The sequence below is a fragment of the Cheilinus undulatus genome, linkage group 22, assembly GCF_018320785.1.
Source record: "Cheilinus undulatus linkage group 22, ASM1832078v1, whole genome shotgun sequence".
NCBI lineage: Eukaryota > Metazoa > Chordata > Actinopteri > Labriformes > Labridae > Cheilinus > Cheilinus undulatus.
Window position 1 is genome coordinate 24,905,641 of NC_054886.1, and position 20,781 is coordinate 24,926,421.

Genomic DNA, 20,781 nt, shown 5'->3' on the forward strand with positions numbered 1-20,781 from the left:
AAATCTTGCTGGGTTTGCTTGCTTGTTTATTTTGTGTTGCAAAATTGTTTTACTGACATTGCTTGATTGCATTGCATTGTATTTTCACTGATGCTGAGTTGTGAATTATTGTTTTGTGCAGGTAAAAAAAGAAAGTTTTGTTTCTAAATTGTCAGATACGACTGACTGGCACCCCGACTAAACCCGTTAAAACACATATATGGTTCTTAAGTGAATTTGCATTGCACTAAAATGCGTTCATTTTCAATGAGCATAAATGCAGCTGAAACAGGTGCATCCCATATTTTTCAACATTAACATTTTAATATAACATTATAATCATTGTGGCCTTTAGAAAAATGCTTTTTTGGGGAGGTGGGGTAGTGCGCTATAGGCCCCTGTGGCTAAGCTTTTGTCCTTAATGGCATTTTTTCCACCTTACATACCTTTACTTTTATACTTTAAGTTGTTTTGAAACCAGTACTTTTACACTTTTACTTGAGTAAAAAGCTTGAGTTGATACTTCAGCTTCTACAAAAGTCTTTTTAAACCCTAGTATCTATACTTCTACCCAAGTAATGAATGTGAATACTTTTGACACCTCTGATTCTCAGATGTTTAACTGTCTTAACACTTCTGTCTTCCCACACACATCACGTGCTGCGCCGTTGCTGTTTGTGGAGCTGAAATATGTCCTCATATGACTGTGTTTTAGTGAGCAGCAGCGCGCTGTGACATGATGCTCTTAAACAGCCGAATTACGCATGCGACTGACAGGCGGAAGAAGAAGTAGTTCCTACCAAGTGTGAATCATTACAACAAGTTTTCGATAGTATTTTTACTTTCCGCACATCACTACTGTTATTCTGTCAGATGACTTCAATAACAAGATCCTAATGGGTTGTGTTATTTTAGTGGGCATACGACGCTAATAATAAATTGCTTACTGCAGCTTTAAGAACTGTCAGTTAACAGCTGCCCTTTGTATCACTTCATATTTCACAAGTTCAACCAACGGATGCTATGCTCACTTCACTGCATTTCCTGCACCTGTTAAGCCTATTTTAAAAGTTTTGCTTCCAGTTTTTCTCCTCATTGACATCGACATTGGGTTAAAATGTTGCTGCTTCTGAGCTGTGTGATAATTGCAGGTAAGAGAACTACATTTTTGTTGTAATGTTGAATATACAGTATAAACTGTCTCTATTTGCTTTAACAATATGTTAATTGTGGTGAAGTCTTGTTTTACCTTTTAGGTCTTTTAAAGATGATCTTTCTCTTAGTTTTGACATATGTTTTGTATTATTTGACACTGTTAAAAACTGCTTGCTTTATGGTGATTATGCGTTTAATTAACAAATGAAAGTAACGTTTTTATTATTATCAGTATTAGTTTTGCTAATTCTGTATAATTAGTGCTGGTAGTATAATTAATTTACTTAACAGTTACCATCCTACAAAAAGAAAAACAAATTTCTGCACCTTTCATGACATAATTGCATAATTGTCTCGGCATTACTGCTGTATATATACTTGTATTTTATGACATATTTGGGTATTTGCTCCAAAGCACTTTTACTTAACTTCTTTTTTTTACCCCAGGAATCACAACAGAAGGCTCACTGATGACACACCATGGAGTGAAAGGCAGCTCAATATGTCTACAAGCTGGACATTCATCAGCTTTTATGGATGTTACATGGAGTTTAAATGGTGCAGTTATTGTTTATAGCAAAAAATTAATGTCTAACAACACTGGGAAAATGGATTATTACCCAGGGAATAACACCTTGCGTATCAACAAACTTGCAGAAACAGACAGTGGTGATTATAAAGTTACAATTTATTATATGGAATCAGGACAGTTGAAACAGTCTTCTGAGACCCACCAATTAATGGTTCATGGTAAGTTTGATGTACAGTTCTTTATCCTGCAGAGGCTAGGACCTAGTTTGTTTTCTCAGTCCTTACATGAAATACTGCATGAAATAAACCCACCTTTTAAGGAAATTAATATGCTTATCTTTTGAATCTTAAGAGGTTAGAGTCCAGGTTATGATAAGGTGAAATGACACATCGTAGCATTTTTCATTGCTGACATCTGTTGTTGTTTATCCATATTACTTGAAGTTTTATATGTCAAACTGTGCAAACACTTTTCATTTGTGTCTTTTAGATCTGATAGTTTATTTTTGAAGAGGTTTGATTCTTTGAATGGTGTAAATAAGGCAATTTAACTCAAACATTTGTGCTGTTTTGGTTTTGTTAAAGCTGTGTGCTGCTGGACCACACAAAGGCCAGGGTGATGAATCGCAAAAAGATAAAAACAAAAAAATTAAGTAAAAATTAAGGCAAAAGTCCACTTCATGTTGCATCATGGCAATTTAATTTTTAATGACATTTAAATTTAAGGCTTGTTTTGAAACTACAATATTTATTGATTCCTTCCCTTGACCACTAGAGGATGCCAGCAAATAGCTAATGCATTGAATAGATCTGCCTACGTGAATTTTTCAGAAGCTGTTCCAACTCCAGTCATCAGGATGTCAGTAATGGGCTCCAACTCATCTGCTGCATTCTGCATCATATCAATAAACTGCTCTGTCCTGGATGAGTGGTTATGGACTATCTGTGATGAAGACAGCTGCAGGACAAATCAAAGCTTTTTCAATAAATTCAACATCTCAGTCTCTGCTGAAAACAGATCTGTGTACTGCAGTGGACACAACCTTGTCAGTACAAGCAATGTGTCTGCAAGGATGGATCAAACATGTAAATATGATGTGATCTTTTTCATTTACTTAATGACCCTAGGGCCCCTCCAAATTCTTTTTCAGAAAATACTTATTTTTCTACATTTTTCTTCATTCTCTAATTTTGACAATTTTGTTTGTTGCTCTTTATTTGCTTAAATGATTTTATTTTTGTCTTTCCAGGCTATAGGAAAATTAGCATTGAAGATGAAGAGACAGCACCAGCATTCAGTGTGATAATAATTATATTCGCAGTTGCAGCAGGCATAACCATTTGTGCATTTATTTCCTGTTTGATTAAGAGACTCTGTTCGACAAAATGTAATCAGGTAAGCTGTGTTTACCATGTTAACCTGTTTATTATTGCTTACCTTGAAATGGTTCTCTTTTAAAAGTACTGTATTGGCCCTAATGTAAGACAGTTTTTCAACATACAGTTAGACCATGGTTTAATAAGTAACTCATTTTTTTGGTCACAGTTTCTAGTATGGCTCATTTCTGATGGCTAAGACTGTTATATACTTATTTATTTAGCTATTTATTTATCTTTAATAAATGATTACATTCTTGTTTTGTATTCCACTCTTAGCAGGGTTTTTATGAGGGGTTGTAGGCTGTACCATGTTAATATGAAAATTAGCCATCATAATACATCTTACTTGTTTGAGTCATCTTTCCATCTCTCTAACTGTTTTTCTACCACTCACTAATTAAACACGGACCGTCTCAGTCAGTGCTCAGTTTGAGAAATGACTGGGTGTTCAGCCTCCGCAGTCACTTCTGCGTAAAGTTTCGATCATAAATAAAGCTTTTTTCCCTGCATTGGTACTGAAGGCTCTGTTGTTTTGTTAACGAGCCAATGCACTTCTGCTATAAGGCACAGGTTTCATATGAGACACACAGACAGCATGTAGAGAGAAATGACAAGGACACAGGTACAGTTAGGAGTTGAGCAATGCAGCATCACACTGCATGGACAATTATTGTATTGTATTGTAAGAGTAAAGTTTAGGTAACAGGTGTACTTCGTACCTTTTAACTCAAGTATTTCCTTTTTATTCAGTTACCAGAACTCTGTGTTTGAGAGAGCCCAAGGATTTCTCCATTTACATTATAAATATCAGTCAGGACCCAGTGTAATTCTATATATAGAAGTGTTTAAACTTTAACATTTTTTAAAGAATATCATGTAATTGTAGAAATATTTTACTGTTACACTAAGTATCATTAGTTTATACCAAATTTGTTCAAATTACAGCTCTCAAGCTCACTCTGGCCCGCTAATAAATTCAAGAAATTAACTAAATTTAAAGTTACTTCTTTTAAATCAGTGGATATTTTATTCACTAACATAAACATGACTCTGATGATAAAATTAGTGTCAAGGTGAAAAATGTAAAAATTTAAACTGTATAAACAGAATTTGGGGGGCTGTATGGATTTGCGCAGTCCCGCAGTGTCTCCCTCACGTGTGTGGGCTACCTTGATATCTGATATTAAATATTAGGGTAATATTCTTGTCTAAACTGACAACACCCCAAAGTGTAAGCCTTTGATTGAAAAGACTGTGCTTCAGTCACACATATTGCTAAACAAGAATTGATTTAAGTATTTATTTTGGACATAAAACACGTTAAAAGCTCTTTGCACTCACTTGTAAGGCAGAGAAAGGAAAAGAGGCAGTTAGGTAAAAAAAAATCTGTTCTAGAATGAATGAAACAGTCTCTGATTTAAGTTATTTGTTTGGCAACTCATTCTTCTTACAATAGGACTCAAATGGCTCTTGAAGCCAATACGTGGAGGCTTCCATATTGAAATCGTTATCTCAACCGAACTTTGGATCAACCTAGCGGCCCGCCCACTAAGCGTAACTTCCTGTGAGCTAGCTAGCTAGCATTCAGATTAACAGAAACAGAGCCTCTGCCTGTCGAGCTATCTGGCAATCAAATGAGACGGGCCAGTCAGCGTGAAGTGAGGTTTTTCCTAAATATAATCCAAATGATTGTGGTACAAAAGATTCACCCCCGTACAGTGAGAGCACAATAAGACACTAGCTAATGAGAGATGTTTGGTATTTTGAACCAGGCTGTAAACCAGTTTATTTCCAGTGTAAAAACCGGCTGTTTAACAGGTGTCCAGACGGGACTTCTGGTGTTCATGTAGTCAGCCTCAAGTGGACACTCGATGTATTGCAATTTTTTGCACTTCCGCATTGGCTGCATTTTTCAGAACCAGAGGTTGCCGCTTGGGTTTAACTTATCTTTCAAAACAATGTTCTGCCTTGTTTAGTTTGAAGTGTTTTATTTTCATTATTTCAAAAACAAATGATCATTTTAAACAAAACTGAGATTTTTCTTAGCCTTTTTAAAATTAGTCTTTAAAAGGGGTCTGTCCTGTAATCAAAGTTGTTTTTTATTGAGCCATTAGGGTACAATGTTTTAAAGTCACTGCATTCATAACAACTCAAGATATGATGTTGTATCTAAGTTGTGTCATAGCATGATATTCTGTTTAATTCACAATAGACATCCGGCACACAGATGAACACAGCCAGCCAATAGAGGACCAACCACAACCTTTGAACAGAGGCTCCACATCTTCTAGTCAACCAGACGCTGCTTATGAAAATGTGGACGTCACCCAGCCCAGCCAGATTAACAGCACAAGCAGCAACCCAAGGGAAGAGCTGAGGTCAGCGGAAAGTCGGACGGTGGATACCATCTACAGTGTTTCAGAACTGCCCAAGACTGCCCAAGAGGCATCCACTTCAGCATCTGTCAATTTCAGGGGGGCAGAGGATCCCACGCAAGTTGAAACACTGTACAGTGATTTTAACAAGCCAAAATGATAGAGTAACACATATGGCAAGCGGTTGTAACATTTAAAGGTTAATTTGACTATCCGGAATTAAAATTGTAGATATCTGTAATTCAATTTCGCCTAGTCAAAAAGAACATTTCAGATATCCGCAAATACATTCTGCCTATCCAAAATTGTCATTTCAGATATCTACAATGTCATTTTGACTAGGTGAAATTACGTCACTTTTGCCATTCATGTGTATGGGGTTTGTCATTCTGGATATCCACAATGTCATTTTGGATATCCACAATGTGAATTACTGATATCTGCAAATGAATTGTAGATATCTGTAATTCTAATTCAAGATATCTCTAATTGCATTTTGACCAGGCAGAATTAGAATTACAGATATCTTTAATTCACCTCAATTCTGTACAATTCAAGATATCTATATGTCCCTTTTTCGGATATCTGAAATCCAATTTTGACTGGGCAAAATAAATTGTAGATATCTACAACTGAATTATTGATATCTTGAAATGAATTTTGACGAGGCGAAATTAAATTGTAGATATAAGTAAATGTATTTCTGCCTAGTCAAAATGTAATTAAAGATATCTTGAATTAGAATTTTGACTAGGTGAAATGACGTTGCAGATATCTGTAATTATGACAAATTTGGCCTGCCCACCACTTTGGGTGGGAGCGGAGCAGGTTGTTGTTCAAATCATCAAATCTATGGAAATCCACTCGCCATACATGTCACATTGTAGGCCTACCTGTGTGAGCCAAAGCCATGACTGCTTCTTTCTTCCTCTATTCATAGAAATAAGGAAATAAACCCACTTCTTGTTTGATTATGGTGGGAAGGGGAAATGATGTATTTCTGGATATCCAAAATAGAGCAGCGTCATTGATGGCGTCATTGATGACATTTGAGATATCTTTAATTCACATTCTGCCTAGGTGAAACTGAATTACAGATATCTGTAATAGTTATTTCGCCTAGTCAAAAGGTTATACATGTATTTTTACCAAATGTTTTTCTTAATTTCATTTTGTTTTGGCTTACTGTTATTTTTTAAAATTTTCTTTATAAAATGTCACGATCTCTGTAATTCTCCTAGTTTGGGTATATGACCAAAAAGGTAAGTCTAATTTTCTTCCAACACCAAACCTAATACTGCGTTTTTAATCGAATTTCTTTCCTGCTTAAAAATGACAAATTACAAAGAGGCTCAAAGATGTTTTGTTCTTTTTTTTATCAATAAGAAAGAGTTTGTGTATTATAAAGATTGGCTGTGTTATTGGTGAAGTCACAGATAATGGAACATGACAAAAACATTCAACAAAAGTCAACTAAATTTCCCTTTTTGATAAAAATGTAAACTGCAAACTTTTAATATGCATTTTGTCATTTTAGGAAAAGGGAACTATTTACATTAACACTGAGGTTCTGGAATTTTTATCAGCTTAGAAATAAGACGAAGATTAGTGCCCATGTCTCCATCAGATGCAAACATGTCCATCAGAAGAATATTGATTATGAATTCATGTTTTATTGCTTGTTGGTATTGGCCCTCAGTTTTTACAATGCTTCCTCGGTCATGATACAGTATAATCATTGAGGGGAGACCATGATGGTGTTCATGTTCTCGTACCATTTTGAGTTGATGAAGTTTAAGCTGCCTGCTACCTTGAGGACAATTTTGTAACAATAAAGTGGCCAAAAAGTTTTGGGGTTAGTTTTTGATTCAGTAAAGCCATATTGCAGATGGTAGTAAAAGCCAAGTACAACGTAAGTAAACTTGAGGTCGGATTGTTTTTTTATTATTCAAAAATGGATCGCTTGGATTCAAGCTTACATAAACATGCTATATCTATTTGTAAGTATAATATTGTTCAGCCATGCTTATTGTATTTTTGCCCAATGCTGCACTTAAGCTTTGATTGTAAAAACAATGTGTTTTCTTTCCACATATTCTACTGGTAGCTTTTACAAGAGACAAACATTGACTTGTCTTTCTACAGCAGTTTTCTACTTTTATCATTTCTAATAAACTGATAACAACAAAGGTTGGGATTTAGCTCACTCATTTGCCAGAATGAGAAATGCAAGTGGTGACTAAATTCATGTTGTGAACTTGTAACACACTTGTACACATAAAAAACATCACAGATATTCCAAAGCTGTTAAAATATTGTGAAAGAGTAAATATATATATATATATTTAATAAAGAAAACTATATTTTTTATGAATACTTCTATTTTGAATAACTTTAACAGGCCACAGAATAAACACAAACTTAAAAAATGCTTTATAATGTGTAAGAGTTTGGTTTTTTTGCCTTATCTCCCTCCTTACTTACACCTTAAGATCATACAGATGACAAAAGCCTAGTGATGTTCTTTGAAGAAGGACTCTAGTTATAGTAAGATAATGCTAGAATTTTGTCCCTCACTGCTTGTTCAAGCTAACGGTACCTCATCTGTGCTTGTTGTCACACTGGCCATCATTCACAGACGGACACAAACTTACTCTCCTGTCTGTCACACGTACACAAACACACAGCTCATGACTGCAGCTCATAATTTCTCATCTCCTTAAATTTTAGTGGATATTTAAGACACAAAGTGGGATAAATATGGATTACATAAATGTCTGATAGCCCATCGCTATTGTTTTTATCCAAACTCATCTCGTAACAGAAACCAAACTTAAAGTCTGCCTGAGTATTTATGAGAGAGAGCTATTTTTAGATTGCCAGTGTCTTGTCTCTATTATGGGAAATGAGCATTGATGAATATTTATTCTCAATATTTCAGTTAACTGTTATAGTGGTTTGGTACAGAGACGTACCAAACTAAGTTAAGTAAAGTTTATCAGCTGTCTGGTTGGGATGCAAACAGCCATTAGGGCAAGTGATGCCATAATCGCATGACAGAAATTGATAAACAAATTCCGTGCCAACACTTTTAGTTATCAGTTATTTGTATCTATACATTTTTTTTTAAGTTCTTTTTGTCTTGGCAAGTAAATTTCAGTCTTTTTCTGAAGATTTCAACTTTTCAGTCTCCTTTATACACAGGGACTTGGTTGTTGAGTCAGTTCACTTGTTTTTTAGCAAAATGTGTGCAGCAAGTAGTTTATGGTTTTAATCTCAGTTACTGCCAACATTTGAAATCATTCCAATCTGTCTTACATCCTTAAATCCTGATGAATAACAAAACATGTTTGATACAGTTGTTTGGAAACAATACTTGCTATAAATGAAACTCTTGATTCTATGCCTTTAATTTTGACCTAATGAAGTATCAATCTTTATTTTAGTGCTGAGTTCACCCCTGTACAGATTAACTGAAGGTAACTCATCTTTTTTTTCACATTTCCTGAGCACCTCCTATTTTCATGTCCTACATATCTTTCAACAACTGTCTCATTGTTTTGATTTTATATCTTATTAAAGAGACTAAAATAATGATCAACTAATCTTTACACAAATTCTCCTCAGTAAATTCTTTCCGAAGCTAAACATTTTGATATGTCTAGGGCTGCACAGTAAATGTAGTTACATAGCAGTTTAACCATTTACAATGAACAGATCTAAATTGTCTGAATTAAACAGAGGAAGCCCTTTCAGTAAGCTTAAAGGATTTCTTACCCAGCGTTAAGTATAGAAATGGAGTGGAGACCATATGATGCTTTCCCACCATTTTGAGTCAGTATGATAAAGCGTCAGTTATCACTACTGTGGTTTTAGATCACTGTCAGACAACAGTTCATTCAGATTAAAAAACTGCACCTCTGACTCAAAGTGTCCCCTAGAGTTTGATGCATGCTTCTTTTCATTTTTTCCTTTCTCTTGAATGCATCATCCATCATCCATTTTTTTTTTGTTTTTTTTTTTTGTTTTGTTTGCGAATTTACTATAGTTTTTTTTTTTATTTGCATGATGCAGGAGAGAACAGTGCAAGTGAAGAGAAATTATGTTGAGAGACACGACAAAACCAAGTGTAAAAACTTCACACAACAAAGACAGGGAAAATCAAGAAAATCATGAAATTGAAAGAACTCAATAATACCACTACTGTTGCTACTACTAATAATGATAATAATTGATTGGTGCAAAGGAACAAAAAACTTGGGATTGTTGACAGGCCAGGGGCACATTTTGTTAGGAAAACCTGAAAAAGTGATTTTTGCATAATATGTCCCCTTTAATGTTAACATGAAAGTGTGTCATATCATACATCTACGGCTCAGCACGAATTATCACTTTCCTTACCTGATGCAACACGTGGGACTTTGGTGCAGTTGTGACTGTTCTTGTTTTTCCTCAGTAAAACAAGAAGGAAGAGGAGGAAATATGAGATCAGATAATGAACATTGTGGAATTTTCATCAAACTGCTGCATCAGTTGAGCAAAATTCATTGTAAAATCTACAATTTTTCTCTCTCAAGAAGTTTATGGTGTTTAAAAGTCCCAAGAGGAAATACAAACCTTCTAGACATTTTTTTTGGTTTTCTTGAGATTTGCAAATAAATTTCAGTCTCAAGATTTCAACTTATTCATCGCCATTTCCTGGATAACAAAGTGGATGTTTCCAAAATAATTAGGAAATGTCTTGAGAAAATGCCAAATTTCTTTGTGTCTTGGGAGGAAAAATAGCTAAATAAAATAAAAACACACTTGTCCACATATGCACTTTTTAAAACATGTTCCTTTTGTTCTGTCTCTTTCTTCCATTTATGGTCAGAACTGTAACATTTTGCATTAAATACATTTAAGTGGTTGAACACTTTGGGTCCTTATGCTCGGCCAGTTGAGAACCACTGCTGTAAAAGATATGAGTTTTGAAATACTTGAGATTTGAGTAATAAACACATGTCAAACTGATGGGATCCTAAGATACCGCTAACCATGTTTCATCACACTGTTGAGGCCTCATGGCAAATGTGACTAACACAATACTGAAAAAAAAAATAGTCGGTCCTATGACAGTTTTTACATTTCCCTTAAATTCTCAGTAAGGAACTCATGAAGTAACGGTCGCTGCTGAAGGAAAATAGTCAGTTTTAAGAATGGGGCAGGACTTCTGGGGAATATTTTCTGCAATGACTAATAGAGAAGGAAACCGATTTTTGCCTGCTTGCATCTGTTGGTGAAAATTTCAGCTTCGCTTTAGGACAAATTGCCAGTTAAGTCTTCTCCTTTTTAGGGCTTGAATCAAACTAAGAGTAGAATTCTACCATAATTGAAAAACCTGTATATTTTCTATGCTCTGGTTTCCTTCTTAACTTATGTTGGCTATAACTTATTAAATTCTGTCAGGGTAATAATTTTGGAATATTTTCAAAGCTGTATGACATGGTTTCTCAAAGTCATATAGATTTTGAAAAAAACTGCATAACATCTGCAGTTAAATGGCCTTCTACAACCATAAACAAGATAGTTTGGTACTCTATATGCATCCTGGAACAGTGTAGGAATTGTAACTTTACAATGTGGCTTTCCAACTAATTGCAATTTAAACAACGTGTGTTAATTTCAATTGACATGTGAGTATCAGATGGCTTTAAATTTCTAACTATTCCTAAGGGATGTATTGAACAGGGCTTCCCATATCTTGCATATTTACTATTTAATACACATAACACACATTAAAGTTATTGGTTTCTGTTTATTTGTCATTGATTTCTCAACTCCAAATGAAATTTCCAATGAAAAGCTTTTATGTGACAGCAATGAACAGGAAGTAGAAACGTGCCAAGAGCCTTGTGGTCAGAGCCGAAACTCTTGTTAAAGTTTCGTGTAAAAGGGAAGGAAGAATAGATGGTGATGATGATGAAATATTCTGCCTGATATTTAATGCAATCGTACATATCTGTCTCCTCATTTTCTTCTTTTATAATACATGCAACATTAAATTTTATTGTTTTAAAGCAACGAGGTGGAATATCACGGTGACTTTAAATGTGAAGATGTGCAAAACGCTGCTCTGTGTGTTGGGATTATTCTGTGAGTACAACAGTGCTTTCTAATTCTGTGACTTTATAATAGAAAGTCATGTTTCTTTGAACATGTAGTGTTATAGCTTGGCTGTTTAGATAACAACAGGAATCAGTGAACATGCTGTTTGAAGAATGTGCAATAGTACGAAGTCCATGGTGTTTATTTCAGTTATTGACAACATTTTTAAATATTTTCTTTGAAAGTGTTTAAATCAGTGTCCTACCTTTGAAAACCTGAGAATGAACTAAACATACTTGATGTGGTTGTTTGACAAGAATTTTAGATATAAATGAAAGTCTTTCTTGATTTTACACCTTTAATAGAGGCCTAATTCAGTGTTTCTCTGTATTTTAGTGCTGATTACACCCCTCTATGGAAACACGGATGGTAATTGTCTTTTTCCTGTTCTTCATATTTCTCCAGTAGCTCCTATTTTCAAAATCACTTTCCTTTTTTTTTTTTTTTTTTTTTTTTTTTTTTTTTAAGAAATAAGAAAAAAGAATCTGAAATTTTCTTGAGATTGTGAAATGTTCATTTTAAGGAAATACCTTTTTTGTTTTCAGTCATGTAGTTTAGTTTGCTAATTAATCAGTCTTATTCTTACTAAAGTGTCAGCATTTGCAACAAACACTTTGCAAATATATTAATTAAGTACAAAAGTTCTTTCTGTAAGCGAGTCAAACTTAATCACCAAGTTTCCAGTAAATACACTGAGTGGACACCTTGATGAAGCCCAAGCCTTCAGCTATCTTCAGATAAATGTGTACCAACTTAGAGGCAAAGATTTTTCTGGGTCACTGTCAGACCACAGTTCATTCACATGAAAAGCTGAACCTCATTCAAAGCTCCCTTTTACTCAAATACACCCCATGATTCAGTGCTTTGTCCTCTCTTTTTCATTAATTACTTGATTTCCCTGGAATCATCATTCATCATCATGTTCTCCTTTTATACTGCTATGTCGATGACATGTAGCTTCACATTTACAGTTTCTTCTCACTAAACTACGATAAGTCTGACATCATGAATCTCCGCTTAAATCCATCGCCAATAGCCTTCAAATTCCAGTGTCAATATTGGAATTCCCACCCTATATATCTCCCTCCCATACCTACAATCTTGGCAGGTTACTGTCAGTCATTTTGTCACATTGTAATGTGTATCACCGAAAGAATTAATTGCCAATCCCAGTTTTACAGCCCTGTGTTTTTGAATCCAATGCTGTACTTAACCTTCATTGAATACTGTTAAAACAACACAGGTATTTTCTTTTTCACCTGTTTCTGTAGGTCATTAGAAGTGTCCATAATGAATAAAAATCTGATAGATTTACATATATCAGTCACTTGTCTCTTCCCACTGCTTGTATAGCAGCATGCTCGAACCTCAGAAATCTGGACAACACAAGATAATTTTTTTCCCTGTAATGAAGAAATCACAGTCAGACAAAGAGGACTGTACTGGTGGAGTGGACTGAGAGGAAACCCACCTTACTACACTCTGTTCAGTAATTAGTCAGTGAAGACAAAAATATTACACCACAGGCAGATTGCTTCTGAAAAATAACTCACTATTTAAAAAACAATGTGGTACCTTATCCTTGTTTAACCTTTTTCTGTTTTGACCTCTTCATCATTTCCAGTAACAAACAGGGCTGTTGTGTCTCTACAAACCCAGTGGACTGAGATATACAGAGAAGAGACGATCACGCTGAGTTGTAAAATTGTTGATGGAGACGACAGCGAGTGGGAGTATGAGTGGGGAACAACCAGCAGTGATACTATTCTGAAACACTCTGAACACTTCACTATCAGTGTTACTGCTAACAACGATGGAGACTACAAGTGTAGGGGAAAACTCAAAACTGATCCTCATTCCTCTACAGAGTGGAGCGCTCCAGTCACAGTGAGAGTGTCAGGTAAGGTGGACTGATTTATGTTTATCATGAATCATGTTTTAAGATTTTCACTCCACCTCATGATGATTAAAGGTTTGATAGTATGTGAAGTATAAAGTATTTATTTGTTGAATGATTGAAATTATAGTCGATAGGAAATCAAAACAATAATTTTAATAAGTTTCATGGCCAATACAGTAGATGGAGTAAAGATTTCTTTTTATCATGATATTCAAATCAATTTATTCCACAGAACCACCAGAAGCTGAACTGAGAGCTGATGTCAGAGATATTCCACTAGGGGGCGATGCGACCCTGACCTGCTCTGTGAGCTCATCATCTGGTTGGAGCTATCAATATTTATACAGACGGGATAAATCTTCAAACTTTGTGGCACAAAATGCAAACTTGTCTGGACAACTGCGTGTCTCAGAGGAGGGACTCTATCAATGCAGAGGACGGAGAGGAAATCCACCCTACTACACAAAATACAGTGAGGAAATAATGATCAACAAAAAGAGTGAGGGTGGTATTTTTCTGGATTTTTGATGTGGTTTTAAGGTTGCCATCAGCGTATACTGACAGTGATTTCTTGGTTTTTAACAGATGCTAACGAGGCTGTTTTGACTCTTCACCCCAACTGGTCAGAGGTGTATAGAGGAGAGACGATCACTCTCAGATGTGACATAAAGGATGGAGCAAACACTGAGTGGGAGTATGAGTGGGAAACAACAAGCTCAGACAAACCGTCAAAGCAAAAAGAGTATAGTATCACATCTGTTTATGTATCCCACACTGGAAACTACAGATGTAGGGGCAGGAGAAAAAGTGACAGGTCTTCAACCAAATGGAGCCGTCCCATCTCATTAACAGTTTTATACAGTAAGTCACATTTCTTTTAAATAAATATTTAGTTTATTTCAGGAATTTGTGATTGATGTACATGATGATAAAGAAATAAGTCCTTAGTAACAGATGCATGATAATCTCTTATTAAATGGTTTGTTTTGATGAATCACTTTATCAACAGATTCACTGAGGCCTGTCCTGACTGTGTCTCAATCATGGCTGAGTCCTGGAGACTCAGTGACTCTGAGCTGTGATGTTAAACATCCATCAGCAGGATGGAGGTTCTTCTGGTATAAAGCTATTCCCAAACTACCAGGTGATTCCTACAACTATGAGCTGCTGTCTGAAAGCAGGAATGGGACTGAGAAGCATTCCTACATTGTTCATGGAGAGACGCACACATCAGGATATGCATGCAGAGCTGGACGAGGAGATCCAGTGAAGTTCACTCATTACAGTAAACCAAAGTTTGTCTGGTCTGGAGGTCAGTTTGTTTCTCTCTGTCTTTCTCATAACTTCTCATAATACTCATACCTTATTGCTCAGCAGTCCATGTAAAATAAAGGAGTTGATCATTGTGATCCTATATTCTTCCCCTCTCAATAACTTGAATGCAAACATGTTTTTATTCTCTAACAGGAATTTTTCCATTTTCTTTCTACTTTGTAAAATTCCTCTTTTTCTGTATTTATTCTGTTCAAATTAGAATCACAGAAAAGACATGATGAGCTTTACCTGTAATAACTTAGCATCTTATTAGTAATTTCTTCCTTACATAACAGGGAAAGCTTGTATGATTTCAGCAATGTTGGTCAGTTGTTGGTCCAAAGTAAAATGATCAAATTCAGGCATTTAAGCACGGTTGTACATTAACAGGTGTAAAAGCAGAGAAAAAGCACCCCCAAGACATGAGACAACTCAGAGAAAAAGGAAGACATCAGATCAATTTTTAGTAAAATGCTAATCATTAATTTCTCTCAAAGTAGTTCTTTACATTTGTAGATGGCAAAGCCTCTAGTTTCTTGCAGTAATATCTGAAACTGTGCCAGTGCAGTGGAAGAAAACAGTAGATGCTGACTGTTTTTGACATGTGCTTTGTTGAACCCCCATTTTTTTTCTTATTTCTTGTAGGTTCTTATTTAGCAGCATCTCTCACAGTGAGTCCTGACAGAGTTCAACACTTCATCTCAGACTCAGTCTCACTGACCTGTGTGGGGAACTCTTCTCAGTGGAGAGTGAAGATGTTTCATAAAGACGGCAGCCTGAAGGATTGCTCCCAGGATAAAATGACTGGATCTACATGCATAATTAATCAATACACAGAGAGAAATCATGTGTACTGGTGTGAGTCTGGATCTGGAGAGTTCAGCAATGCCATCAATACTACAAAACAGAGTATGATTTTCTGACAGTTTGATCTAGCTCATTCCCACTTCTAACTTTTACTCCAATCCTGTCATTACAAGTTTCCCCTTGCCCCTTGAAACAGAACTTCAAGGGGTAGTTATGAAAGTTCTATAAAGTTTTTGACATGACATTGGTTGTTAAAGGGGACATATTATACGAAAATCACTTTTTTAGGCTTTTCTAACAAAAAAAATGTGCCCTTGGCCCACAATCCCCTCAAGTACCAGAATAATCCATTCCCCTCCCCTCTCTCTTTCTCCACCTTTCAGAAAATGTGTGCTGAAACAAGCCGTTCTCAGATTTTACCTGTTGTGACCTCACATGGGGAGTAAGCACCCGCCCCTAGGTTTGGTCAGCCCTCCCCACTTGGAAGAAAGTTCCGCCCTCCTCTCCTGATCCTCCTCTCAGCTGGCAGCTGAGATGCTGGATAGCTAAGTGGATTACGCTGCTGACTATTGTCTGGGAGATTGATAGTTCAAATCCCAGTCAGGTTCTAAACATTGAATAAAAAATGTATGTAACATCAGGAGAGCCACAGCCATTCCCTGAGAGGGGCGTGGTCAGGGGTGGAGTCAAATATCTCATTAACATTTAAAGCCACAGAAACGGTTCATTCTGAGAAGGGCTGAAACAGAAGGCTTTTCAGACATGCAAAACTCCTATACTAGAGTGTTTATTCAGGAACAAACTTCACAGGCATGTTTTGGGGACCTCTAAGAACAAAATAAACTTGTCTTTGAAAGGTAAAATATGTCCCCTTTGACAACATTTACATAAACAGACAGTAGAGACATTTCTACTATGAGTGAGCAGGTATCTTGCCAATGGGTTGCAAGCCATTTTGAGAGACTTCACATAACCATTGACTTAGAGTTTTCCTCTGGAACATCTCAATTTGAAAGGTCATGTTCTTCCATTCCAGCAGGAATGTGGACACTCTAATTCCAGACATGAGCATAAAAACATGTAAGAGTAGGGCGTAGTGGTAGGGGCGTGGGGTGTATTGGGATTGAACCTTAAACATCAGGTTGAGTATATACAGGAAAACGTTAGATTTTATGATAACTTTAAATGATTAGATTTAATTAAAGGGAAAACACTAAAACTATTTTGATCACTCTTCATCTGCTATTTTTCCAACATCAAACCTGATCATCTCTAACTGAGATCTCTATTTTTTTATTTTACAGATGGTGATATTATCCTGGTGACTCCTGTCCGTTCAGTGACTGAAGGAAGTCCTGTTAGTTTAAGTTGCAAATTAAGATACGCAGAAAAAGTTTCCAATGTGTTCTTCTATCAAAATGACAAACTCATCCAGAGTGACACCAGAAGAGAGCTGAATATTTCTGCTGTATCAAAATCAGACGAGGGTTTCTACAAGTGTCAGATATCAGGAAGAGAGTCATCACAGAGTTGGATGTCAGTTAAAGGTGGGCAGAAAAATGATCATATGATTCTTTCTTGTTGACCGTGTTTCTGTCAGGACGAGATAAACAGTCTTATTTGTTGTACATGAATCACGACTTTAAAAGGATTTAGCTTTTTTTGACGTATGGCTGATTTCAGACATTCAAAATTCGTTGGATGTGTAAAAAAGATTTTAAATCTTCATGTGCATGCTTGTCATGTGTGCCTCCTGTTTAAGTGTGATGAAAATTTAGTACATATGTCCATCATTTTTGTATCCTTTTTTGTTTTACTTAATACACAATGACTCACATTTTCAACAGAAATTTATTTCAGTTAAAGGTTTTTAATTTAATACTCAATATTATTTATTACAGCAGTGATCAGACCAGTGAGCTCTTCATTTCCTTTAATTCCCATGAATGTTGGTCTGATTTGTGGAGTAGTAATTATAATTCTTCTGGCTCTATTGTACCGTTACTGGCAGTCCAAAGGTAAGAGTCTCTCTTCTGTCATCATTAAATACTTTATTACAATTACAGAAATATACTGACAAAGTTGAGCAGTGTTACTGATTTTAAGCACAAATAATATAAAAGCAAATGTCTTTTCACAGCCTCCAGCTTAAAAAGGTTGGTTCCACTTTCTTTCTCATAATCAAGAATAACACCAATACATCACCATGTTCCTCAATTAAATGTTTTTCAACGCTGCATGTTTAAGGCCAGTCCAGTCTGAGAGCAACGACCAGGGACGTCATGGACTTTACCAGAACGTGTCTCAACATGAACACTACTCTACTCTTCTCCATGGTGAGTCTCATCTTGATACTAATAAAAACTGCATTCAGAAAGTATTCAGACCCCCTTCAAATTATTTTTTTTATTCGTAATCTAAACTCAAGATCTCATAATGACACAGTGAACACAGAATTTTCAGAAAATTTTGCAAATGTATTAGAAATAAAAAGTGAAACATCACATTGACATTAGTTTTCAGACCCTTTAAACCAACACTTGAAATCTAGCTCAGGTGGCACCCAGTTCTCTTGATTGTTGCTGAGTTGATTCTACATCTTGATTTGAGTTCATCACTCATCAGCTGCCCAACACTGAAGCATGGTGGTAGACTTGAGGCTGTAATTGCTGCCAAAGGTGCTTCAAGTAAGTTCTGAGTAAAGCGTCTGAATACTTGTGTCAATGTGATATTTCAGTTTTAAGTTTTTATGAATTGTAACAATTCCTACAATTCTGTTTCCACTGTGTCGGAGAACTGAGTGTAGATGAATGAAGTGAAAAATATATTTGAACTATAGTAGCATAACACACAACAAAATTGAATAATTTGAAAGGAGTCTGAATACTTCCTGAATGCACTGTATATGTACTGATGCATCCTTACACCCTGTTAATAACACATTCATGTATCCATAAAATTGATCACTGTGACATAGTGACATGGTTTTTCCTTCTCTGTAGCTGATAGGTGTGTCTATGAAACAATCAGAATCTCTGAAGACAGCACAGGTATTGTATATTTAAATTCATACAGCAATAAATTAATTTCAAATCGGGGAAACTTTTGTGAGAGCTTAATGTTTTTGTATTTAATATTCAAATAATCCACTGACATTTTTCAAGATTAATGCAAAACCTCAACATTTGCTTGATTTCCAGGAGATGATCATATATACGAATCAGTGGAAGGCTCTGAAGTCGCTCAGACTGGTACTTGCCTTAATTTTCACATGCACAGCAAAAGTTCTCAGAATAGTGTAGTGTATACTGTTTTCATATGATTCATTCTTTGTTTGTTTAATGGGACTATAAACCAGAAGTCTTTAATCAACTTCAAACTAGTTGTTAAAATTTTGAACAAACAGTCTTCAGGTTAAAGGACATGTTTCCTCATTCAGGCATTCGGCCAGTGAATTGGTAGTGATGATCTCTGAAGCATTTCTGGATGAAAGTATTGAAACCACAGTAAAATCTGGTGTATAAATACACTTAAAATATAATTTTTTTCTTCTAAAAAGTGGGCTGTGTCCTTTTTTGGTGCAACTTACCCTTTTAAAATGTTAAGAAATGCACCACCATGACCAAAAGTGCACCTGCCACCATCACCGACTGCACTGGACCTGACCAGATTGAGACTTTGTTGTTGGTTTTGTATTGCAGCTAAAATTTCAATGCTCAAAACATCCTGGGATACAAAGAGACAGTAACCAGACTGGTGGTGTCATCAGTGTAACTTAACCATCTGTTAAGATCTGCTTTCAACCAGCATAGCCTTTAAAACTATAGTTTTGTTTTAACCTATCAAGTATAAAGTCTTGTTAATGTTTTTGTTTGTTTTATTTTCACTCCCTGTTATTTATTTATTTATTTATTTATTTTACCTTGATTTCTGTCATCATGTCTGTTCTGTGTCAGTCCCACTCCTGATTAACCACACCTGCACCTTGTTACTTCCCAATAGTCTGTATATACATTTTCAGTATGTCCTCCCTCTTGCTGCCGTTTGGTGTTTTCCCTCTTTTATATTTGTTGTCTGAACTGGATTTTTTTTTTACTGGTTTTGTTATTGTGAAATGAAACTAATGCCATTTTTTGAAAGTTACCCTGAGTTGCTTTGTGAATCCACAACTTTGTGGAATATATTATTGAATTGTTTGAGTTTTTCTGTAAAGATTATATATATTTATTATTGATAATGTAATTTTGATATTATCTTAGATAAACAAGTCCTGAATATAAAGCTGCTTCTTGTGGTTTTGGTTTCTTTTGGCTAACCAGCCAACAGCTGTTGAAAAAAAAAAGTCCATTTCACATCCACCACAGATAAACACTGACCCTTTTCCCTTTGGTGTCTATCATCCCCACAGCATTCACATCAGGCAATTACAAATGCAAATGCTTGAAACAAAACAAAACAGAAAAAAACAATAAAGATAAAATTGGTTAAAAAATGTACAGATGTGCTTCTTATAGCCATGAACACCCTTAAGGTCCTGGTGTCACTGCCTTTAAAAATGAACCATGTTAAAGATCAGAAATGACACGTTTATCTTCTGCAGCAAAGCAGCTTTATGGTATTGACTTGACTGGACACTGTATCACCTGAGCATCCATCCATATGCTTTTAACACTCAGTGATATGCAGGACCAGCAGCTGACCCATCCCTAACCCCTGTCCACTGAGCTCACTCAGACAAACAGGCATTATATTGCCCAAGTTCATGTTAATGGCTTTCAGTTTGGTGGACTTTGAATGAAATAAATGAAAAACATGATGAGCAAACGTTTCAAAGCTGAAGTTGACCTTAACATTCATGATTTAAAGTTTGCTGTAATGTGGTGAAATACGTGATGTTACTAATAATTTATAATGTTATATATACTTGTCATTTTGCAGCAAACTGTGCTAACACTAAGTTTCCTTACCTTAGAACAAATGTAGACATTTGGTTGATCCCCTCGTAGATCTTCTTTACGTTGTGCTGACTTTTTGCAGCTCAGGTTAATACAAGAAAATTCTTTGCTTTGTGTTTGTGTGAGGTTTAAATATACTTCTTTCTCCAGGCTCTCAACCTCTCATCAGTGTTGCATTGACTCCGAGCACATCATCTGACAATTTTTCTTAGTCATAACTGCATACATTTTTATAAAC

The 20,781-nt window shown here is 35.7% G+C and overlaps 2 protein-coding genes across 2 annotated transcripts; both read left to right on the forward strand.

Annotated features, from left to right (window-relative positions):
* Positions 1 to 994: 994 nt before the first annotated feature.
* Positions 995 to 7,851, forward strand: LOC121504809. The gene is made up of 5 exons (XM_041779873.1): positions 995 to 1,130; positions 1,582 to 1,884; positions 2,497 to 2,751; positions 2,916 to 3,061; positions 5,258 to 7,851. Exons 1-5 carry the CDS (start codon positions 1,097 to 1,099, stop codon positions 5,291 to 5,293), a joined length of 774 nt encoding a protein of 257 aa, XP_041635807.1. The 5' UTR covers positions 995 to 1,096; the 3' UTR covers positions 5,294 to 7,851.
* A 5,124-nt stretch (positions 7,852 to 12,975) lies between these two features.
* Positions 12,976 to 18,910, forward strand: LOC121504294 (Fc receptor-like protein 5). The gene is made up of 12 exons (XM_041779007.1): positions 12,976 to 13,006; positions 13,192 to 13,467; positions 13,700 to 13,966; positions 14,053 to 14,332; positions 14,487 to 14,779; positions 15,427 to 15,690; positions 16,893 to 17,135; positions 17,493 to 17,606; positions 17,729 to 17,744; positions 17,836 to 17,924; positions 18,591 to 18,638; positions 18,789 to 18,910. The coding sequence occupies exons 1-12, from the start codon at positions 12,976 to 12,978 to the stop codon at positions 18,908 to 18,910; spliced, it is 2,043 nt and encodes a 680-aa protein (XP_041634941.1).
* The last annotated feature ends 1,871 nt before the right edge of the window (positions 18,911 to 20,781 follow it).

Coding starts and splice junctions, on each gene's coding strand:
- LOC121504809 (XM_041779873.1), top strand. CDS start 1,097: ATGTTGCTGCTTCTGAGCTGTGTGATAATTGCAG. Junction 1,885..2,496: donor CCACCAATTAATGGTTCATG/GTAAGTTTGATG, acceptor TGAATTTTTCAG/AAGCTGTTCCAACTCCAGTC. Junction 3,062..5,257: donor GTTCGACAAAATGTAATCAG/GTAAGCTGTGTT, acceptor AATTCACAATAG/ACATCCGGCACACAGATGAA.
- LOC121504294 (XM_041779007.1), top strand. CDS start 12,976: ATGAAGAAATCACAGTCAGACAAAGAGGACT. Junction 13,007..13,191: donor ACAGTCAGACAAAGAGGACT/GTACTGGTGGAG, acceptor CATCATTTCCAG/TAACAAACAGGGCTGTTGTG. Junction 15,691..16,892: donor CATCAATACTACAAAACAGA/GTATGATTTTCT, acceptor TTTATTTTACAG/ATGGTGATATTATCCTGGTG.